At 51.1% G+C, this 8641-nt stretch overlaps 1 protein-coding gene across 1 annotated transcript in view; it reads left to right on the forward strand.

Moving 5' to 3' along the window:
* The window catches only part of TMEM35B (transmembrane protein 35B), an 11043-nt gene extending 8156 nt beyond the window's left edge, over nucleotides 1-2887 (forward strand). Inside the window, exons 3-5 of the mRNA XM_045298911.1 lie at nucleotides 999-1103; nucleotides 1192-1372; nucleotides 2295-2887. Coding sequence (XP_045154846.1) covers nucleotides 999-1103; nucleotides 1192-1372; nucleotides 2295-2476 — 468 coding nt within the window. The 3' untranslated portion in view covers nucleotides 2477-2887. The remainder of the gene's footprint in view (nucleotides 1-998; nucleotides 1104-1191; nucleotides 1373-2294) is intronic.
* The last annotated feature ends 5754 nt before the right edge of the window (nucleotides 2888-8641 follow it).

Below are 8641 nucleotides of genomic sequence, written 5' to 3' on the forward strand. Positions count from 1 at the left end.
GCTCACCGGGGCGGCCAAGCTCTCGGCGCAGCTCGCGGCCCCGGTGTCCGAGCAGATGGTGAGCGCGGGGCGAGGGCCCTCGGCCGTTGGTCCGCGGAGCTAGAGCGGGGCCGGGGGGATGGGGAGCGGACCTGGACCGCAGGCCGGCCGGCGTGCTGGCGAGTTTCCCCCACTTCCCGGGCTTTCCCAGGAACCGGCAAAATTGGGGCCCCGGGGAGCTTGCGGGGGGAAGATGGAGGGAATGGGAAAGTGACCGAATGAACGCCCTACTCGCCCCACTTGCCCCTTTCACTTTCGCTTGAGTCATCGGCAGGGGGTGGTGGGCGTTGGTGTGTGTGTGGGGTGGGGGTGGTAATAAACGTAAGGGGGCGTGACCTAAAGGTCGCACAGCCAGTCAGGAGGCCGATCCAAACTTGAAAGTTCCCTTGTCTGTACCCTGTCTAGTTCCGGACACGTGGGGAAGCTATGGTGCTCTAGGGGCCCCACCTGAAAGAAGCCAGGGTTGGGGACCCCCACCAGCCAGTCTCCTGGGAAGGCTCAGGGGTGGGTGGTTTAGGGAAGCCCATCCCCAGAGCCGTACACACTAGTGTCCCTTGGCAGCGCAGGAGCCAGGGAGAGCCGAGGTGGGGGAGCAGGAAAAGTAGCTCCGCCCCCTCCAAAGGTGGTCATTTGGCCCAGGACGGAGCCTGTCAGCAGGTGGAATCTCAGAGGTGCTTCAAGGCCCTTTGTGACTGCAGCAGTAAGACCCAGAACCCGACACAAGAGAGGCTGGGTGGAATCCGCTTAGTCAGCAACAGTCTGCCCTGCCACCCTCTCCTCCCCATCTCCAAAAACACCCTGGACAGGAGCTTCCAGAGAAGCCAGGCCAGACACAAAGGAAGTAGCTGTTTCCAAGGCCTTGGCCCTAGAGGCGGAAAACCCAAGGCCAGTTCTCTTGGGTATTCACAGAGGCCCAGCCCAGCCCTGCACCATCACCCAGCTGTTCTCATTTGGAACAGAGCATAAAGCCTGTTGGTGGATTCCAAAGCTCAGCCCCACTTGGAGGTCCTTTCCTTCCCAGGCTTGTCTCAGCTCTGGACCTGCCCTCCATTAGGGGAGGCCAGGTGAGTGTGCAGGCACAAAATGCCCCAGCAGAGTGAAGGGGCAGTGGGTTGTGGCGTGTGGCTGATAGGCATTCTCTGCTGTCCCTAGAGAGCCCTGTTTGAGCAGTTTGCTGAGGTGTTCCCGTTGAAGGTGTTCGGCTACCAGCCAGATCCCTTGAGCTACCAAGCTGCTGTGGGCTGGCTGGAATTGCTGGCTGGGTCGCTGCTGGTCCTGGGCTCCTCCATCCTGCAAGAGATCAGTAACATGCTTTTGACGCTGCTCATGATTGGTAAGGGGGCAGGAGGGGCGCTGGTCAGCTGGGCAGAGGGAACGGGGGTTAGAGGTCAAGGGGATGGAGAGTTCCCCCTTCTTGTGGCACCCGACTTTCTGGGGGCCAGGAGCACTTAGTACTTTACTGCAATTGCCATAGTCTTCAGGCTAGGACAGGAGCTTTTCAGACTTAACATAACACTAAGCCATGTCAGATGTACCTTCTACCTCATCAGTTCTAACGGCTGCATATTATTCTGTTGCTAGGATGTACTGCAACCCCAGAGCCTCCAGACCCACCCTCCCATCCCCCAGCTCCTGGAATGAGGGGATAGAACAGCAGCTGCCGTTTGACTTATGTGTCCGGCAGGTGGGTGCAGACAGCAGGGAAGCTGGGGGCCCTTGCACAGAAAGGAAAAGAATTTCCCCGGGGCCGGCAGCCAGGCCCCCTCATAGGTTCTCTGCCTTTAGGAAAAAACAGCTGCTGCTTCAAAGGGCAGACATCTTTAGGCTCTTCAGCTGTATCCCCTGGCTTTGTGTCACTATCACTGCTGCCCCACCTCCCCCAGCCTTTATTTCTATCTCCGGAGCGTCTCTCATTTCTAGATCTTTGCCATGCCTCTGCTATTAAACCCTGGGCCACCTCTTTCCCAATAAATGTAAGATTAAGGATCAGGGAGCAATTGTAGCAACATCAACCTCAGCCTATTGGCTGAATTGCCCCTGTTTTTTCCTGCTTGTCTGACAGGACTACTTAGTTCAAGGGACCTCTGCCTCCTGGTCTGGGGAGGCCAGAGAGATGAGCATGGCTGGTTCGCGGGGCGTGGCTTGGGAGGTGTGGGAGCCTTTAGCTGGAGTGGGTGACCGGGCTGCAGATTCCAGAGCTCTCAGACCTCCTGGGTGCTTCCAGGGAGCCTAAAGGACTTAACTTTCCATTTTAGGGGCTATCTTTACTCTGGTGGCACTGAATGAGTCACTGAGCACGTACATCCCTGCCCTCGTGTGTTTGAGCCTCCTGATACTGCTGGATGCCTGTCCAGACCCACAAGAACGAAGACTGCAGGTGTATTCCACACAGCGACTCTACAACCCTGCCCTCAGGACACGCTGGGCCATCCAATGAGGAAACCCACCTTCCTGTCTGGTCCCGCTTCCCCTCCGTCATGTTTACTGCTCCTCCGTCATGTTTACTGCTCCTTGTTAGGAGCACATGTCATACAGACTAGCATGCCTTATGTCACGTGAAAGTAAGGAGAAAAAAAATCGCCCAAACTTCAAATCCCACCGCTCCCTCCCCCATCCCCAAGCCACTTTTAATTTGCTGGTGTGACTATACTGCTCTATATTTTTTCTATGTTTTGATACTGGATTTTTTTAATGAAAATGAGATAATATATATTATTACATTAAAATAGATATCGCCCTTCTACCTCCTCATTTTTAACAGCTGCATTGTTCCATTGTAAGGATACACTGTCATGTATGTACCCTGCCCGCCCCCTTCCCGAAACATGTGGGTGGTTTCCAATGTTTTTGATCCATACCCAGCAAACTAAGACCGAACGGATTGCCCTCAAGCCCGCCATGCCTCAGCAACCCTCCAGGCCAGGGGAGCTGTCCGGTGGAGAGTCCACGGCGGCCAGCTTCACGGAAGCAGGCTGCCAAGTCTTTCTCCTGTGGAGCGGCTGCTGGGTTTGGTGCTATAACCACTGTGCCACCAAGGCCCCACAGTAAGTCACCTTAACATACTCATATTTTTCCCCGTCTCTAGAAGCGAGAAAGTGCTCACTGTGTCCATTTTCAATGTATATTTGAATCCACATTTGAATTTTACATGCTATTGCCTGTTTCAGCCGCACAGCATTCCTCCGTTCCTTTTCGTCCGGGTACTTTGATTTGCAGCACTAACACATGGGCATGTCTTGTTTTCAGGACCCGAAGCGTCCAGCCCCTGGTGGTGAAGCGGGGCTCCCAGTCCAGTGCTACTTGGCCAAACCCGTGGAACGGGGAGTGTCAGGGAAAGGTCCCCAGCCTGGAAGTCGTCGCCGAGGGAGCCTTTTGGGATAGGGCTCCGAAGTGGATGGAGTCATTCACTCTTCAACATGACATCTTCCCTCCCTGGCCCTGTGTGACTTTGGGGGAAAGTGAACACGCTAGGGCACCGACTACCATGTCATCAAACTTTCACCTTAGCTCAGAGGGGTCCTCCTTTGGAAGCATCATGTTCTCCCACAAGGGAAAGGTTTGTATGCAGATGCCTCTGCCACCCACTCCCGCCCATGGCTTTGGGGTACCCAGGGGAGTGAAAGAGGAAGGCCTGTGCCCCTTCATTTCCTCTTCACTACGGAATAGTCATTCCTGCTCTGCTGTGACTAGTAGTGGCTCTCAGGACAATTGCCCAGCCTAGGTTTTGAAGAAAATGTTATTTACACAGTATAGTCCCTGCACATAGCGACTTCAGTAAAAATGACTGTCTTTACCATGGGGTAGATTGCAAGGAGAACCAGACTGAGTTAAGTGTCAAAACAGCAAAGAGATTTTTCTCTCTTGCTGACATCTAGAGCGAGAACAGCTCCAAGTTCAGTATTGATCAATTTGCCTGCTTAACACTGATTAAGAAGCAAAAACACCTAGGCTCTTTGGACTTCCACTCTGCTGCTTTCCATTTATTGGCAGGTCAGCACTGTGGTAAAGCACTTGCCTGCTAACTGAAAGGTGAGCGATGCAAACCCACCAGTTGCAGGTGAAAGATGTGGCAGCCGCTCTTTGCCTGGACAGTTCTTTGACCTATAGGTCGCTATGAATCGGATCCGCCCGATAGCAATGGGTTTGGTCTTGGTTCTCTGGCTCGCACAATAACTGCAACAGCTCCGACAGCGCGGGTTAAATAATGTACTATGCAAAGACGGAGAGGGGGCAGCTTTCTTCGAAGACTCTTAGGTTCCAAATTCCCCCCCATCTCCTGTGGGTTATTGGCCAGAGTCATGTTACATTTCCATTCCTAGACATTGCCAAGGAGAATGGAATTCCCGTGATCCATTTTAGACTAAGACTCACTCTGGTCAGCAAGGAAGATGGGAGGTAGGTAATGATCTCTACCACTTAGCAACTGTGACCTGGGGCAAGTAATAATTTGTCCCTCATTTGCAAAACACGGGCACTCACAGCAAACACTTTCAGAGTTGCTTAAAGGATTCAATAAGTGACTGTGCTTCCAACTCAGCAATATTATAAAGGGGTTCTGATACCCAATGTTTATAGGAACAGACAGCCTCATCTTTCTTCCACAGAGCAACTGGGAAGGTTTGAACTGCCAACCTGTGGTTAAGCAGCCCACTACCTAACCTGCAGGGCCACCAGGGTGCTTTGCCACGTAAATGCTCAGTAACCCTTAACTATGATTAAATATCAATTGCTACAGATAAGAAGAGTCCAGAGGATTAAGTGCGTACATGACAGACTAGGTTAGAACAAAGGTCCGTCATACTCCAGTACCCGCATTTGCCCCTGCCCTAGCTCCAAAGCTGAGACTTGGTGGGCAGGGCACCTTTCCCTGCTCAACTTGGGAGAAGACGGGGTGATTGAGCCAATGTGTTCAATTTACCCAGCTTTCCAGAGTTAGCTCTCCGCGGACACATTGTACAGCCCATAAAAGGAGAGCCTTCAGCTCACAGGTTCCAAACTGCCGCCACCCATTCCAGGGTGCCCCAGCCAGCCTGTCTCCAGGCAGGACTGGAAATAAAGCCTCTCACAACTGGTGTGAGATTGAAATTTCCTGTTTACCACCGGCCTTGGCCTGTAGGCTGATGAGCTTCCGTAAGGCCCTTAGTTTGCCTGTAGGGCCAGCCCAGCAGCTGCAAGAGAGGCAGGGTATTGGAAGAGTGGACTGGCCAGCCAGTGTGGAGGAGCAGTTAGATTGGCAGCAGCAGGAGCCCCAACAGTCCAAGAACAAGACAGCCTAGGGAAATGGGGCCCCCAAACCATAGCTTAAATCTAGGGCAGTTCAGTAACAAGCCTGGCCTTCTAAATCCCTCCCACCCCGTCCCTCCTGCTCTGTAATGATATTCCCCTTGGGGGACAGCCCGCTACATCACAAAGTCAACTGACAGTTACCACAGGTGGGCCCCAGTCTCTCCAGCTGTTGAGCCCATTCTTCATGCCCTGTCCAGGATTAGCTGGCCAATGAAAGGGTCTGGGGAGTGGGAGTGGGAGGGGATTTGCCCAGTCTGTTCCTTAAAGCTGGGCCTCTGGCCGGCGCCCAGAGAAAGCTCCAGGAGTCAGAACAGCAAGAGGGAAGAGGGAAGACCTGGTGAGAGAGCAAGGGGGAGGTTCGGGGTGGGAACTCAGAGGGGCTAGGGCTGTGATGGAGAGAGCCCAACGGGAAGGGGAGAGGGGGACACCCAGGGTTCCGGAAAAGATTAGAGCCTCAGAGTCACAAAAGCAGAAACTCCAATGTTGGTATGGGAGGGACTGAATTCTGGGGCCACCCTGGGGATGTGGGTATGATACCTCCCCAAATACAAAAGGGACGTGGCTGGTGCAACACACCTCTCTTGAGGAGAGTAGGGATACGCCCAGATGTCTCTTGTTTGCTTGCTTGGGGTGTCTGTGTCTCTAATGCATGTGTGTCTGTGTGGGTGTACACATTTATCTGTGCCGCCTGACAGGGAAAGAGCACACAGTTAAGAAGAGCCTCCCCAGTGTCAGGCACAGCGCTCAGCGTTTAATTTATGTTTTCTCATTATCCTCCCAACAACCCAATGACGTTTGGATTTCGTTTTTTCATTTGAATTTTATTTTTGTTGTTGAGAATCTGCATAGCAGAACACACACCAATTTTTTTTTTTAATTCAATTTTTACGGTGTGATCTGGGATCGTTGATTACATTCTCTCACCCTCCTTTCCTGAGTAGTTGGTCTTCGTGAACATAATGAACTGCCCCCGAAGCATACCGGCCAGTCATTGAGCTACTAGCCACAGGGTCAGCAATTCGAACCCACTAGTGGCTTCGCAGGAGAAAGGTGAGGCCGCTGCTCCCGTACAGACTTGCAGCCTCGGAGAACTAAAGGGGCAGCTCTCTTCTGTCCAGGAGGGTTGCTGAGTCTGAAGCCACTCAGTAGTCAGTCTGAGTTTTTTTAAGTTTCCCTATAGGAGCCCTGGTAGCCCTGGCGGGCAAGTACTAACTGCAAGGCCAGTGTATCGAAACCACCAGCCACTCTCCAGGAGAAAGAAGAGGCTGTCTGCTGCTATAAAGAGTTACAGCCTCAGAAGCCCCATACAGCGTTGCTATGAGTGAGCACGGACTCACTGGTAGTGGATTTGGGTTTGGGGTGTAAAGTTCCCTTGAGTCAGGCCTAACAACTCAACACCTAGCTGTAAGAGGAAACCAGCCTCTAACAGAAGGCGCGGTTGTATGGTTATAATATATAAAGTTTATAGTAAAGCCATAGAGGATAGGGAAGATAGGAGAGAGAATAAAATAAAGGAGTCAGACACATTTTATGGTAGCATGCTCCCCTCGGCCCCTCTTGGTGGTTCACGTGGAGGTGGGAGAAGAGAGCATCTTTCCTCTCTTGGGATATGTATAGGTAGCCATAAGACATGCGCATATTCAGTAGTTACATACATCACAAGGTGGGTGGTAGCCACAGTAAGGTCCTTGAGCTTACAGTGAGGAAACCTAATACCTGTATTGGGGGAAGGCATGAGGGGGGTTGGGTAACGTGGAGGGAGGAGATAGCATAAGGATGTCTGCTTCTATAAGGAGATACAATCTGTTGTGCTCAGTTTAAGGCAGCACAGCTGTTAGGGGAGAATCTGAGAATGATATTTACAGCAGGATAATGTACTTGGACTTTATCTCTAACTTACCAATGGGGTGGCTTTCCTACCGTGGAATACTAGCTTTCCAGATTCCCTCTGTTACAAGTTAGGGAATAGATTCCTCGTCATATTTCCTTCAGTGTTAGTTTCCCACACCTCACAACAATGACAAGGTTCAGTCTTGATTTCCAGTGTTTTTGTTGTTAAATGCCATCATGGCTCCTGCTTAGACCCTTTGTACAACAGAACGAAACACTGCCTGCTCTGCAGCATCCTCACAATAATTCCTGAGACGGAGCTCATTGTTGCCAACGCTGTGTCAGTCCATCTCACTGAGGCTCTGCTTCTTCGGGACTGATCCTCTACCAAGCATGATGCCCTTTCCCAGGGACGAGTCCCTCCAGTGGGAAATAGACGAAGCTTTCTACTCCTGTAAAACTTTACAGTCTTGGAGACCCACCGGGACAGTTCTACTGTCTCCTATAGGGTCACTGAGAGCCTGAATGGGCTTGATGGTGGTGACTTTGAGTTTTTAGTTCCTCCTGATAACTTTGGAGCAGATAGCCAAAGTACATGAGACCATGTACTGAGAAGCCTCTGGCTACACTTCCTCCAGGACAGACGTGTTTGTTCTAGCAGGCCATGGATCCATGCTACTTCCAGCTTTCTTAGCCCACACCATATTCAAATGCTTCAGCTTTCCCCAGACTTCCTGATTCATTGTCCGGCCTTCACAGGCATAAGAAACAGCCAGATGCACCTTAGTCCTCCAAGTATTATCTTTGTTCTTTAAACCTCGACAGAGGGCTCATGCAGCAGATCTGCCCAATGAAATGATGTCCGTTGATATCTTTACTGCTTGGCTCCATGAGTGTTGAGTATGGATCCAGGTCAAATGAAATCTTCGCCAGTTCCATCTTTCCTGTTTATCAAGATGTTTTTACTGCTCCGGTTGTGAGAATTTTGATTTCATATAGACAGTTCTTAAAAGAGGCTTGTTTTTAAAATTACTGAAGCTAAACTTGTTTGAAGGAGCCCTGGTGACACTAGCAGGTAAGCCTTGGATTGCTTGCTCACTGCAAAGTTGCTTGTGCAAACCCACCAGTCGGTCTCAGGAAATTCGGTCACTGGCTCTGTCAAGATTGACAACCCACCATAGCAAGGGTCCTCAAACTTTTTAAACGGGCCAGTTCACTGTCCTTCAGACCCGTTAGAGGGCCAGACTGTAGTTTTAAAAAAAACTATGGACAAATTCCTATGCACACTGCACATATCTTATTTTGAAGTAAAAAAACAAATGGGGCAAAAACACCTGGCGGGCCGGATAAATGTCCTCGGGGGCCGCATGCTGGCCGTAGTTTGAGGACACCAGCTCTATTGGGTCACTCATGAGTTGGGATAGATGTGATCGCAGTGGGTTTGGTTTTTTGATTTATTGTTTGATTTTACAATTATTTCAGGAGA

This window comes from Echinops telfairi, unplaced genomic scaffold, assembly GCF_000313985.2.
Source record: "Echinops telfairi isolate 266 unplaced genomic scaffold, ASM31398v2 ScPeMD7_7457;HRSCAF=8495, whole genome shotgun sequence".
Classification (NCBI taxonomy): domain Eukaryota; kingdom Metazoa; phylum Chordata; class Mammalia; order Afrosoricida; family Tenrecidae; genus Echinops; species Echinops telfairi.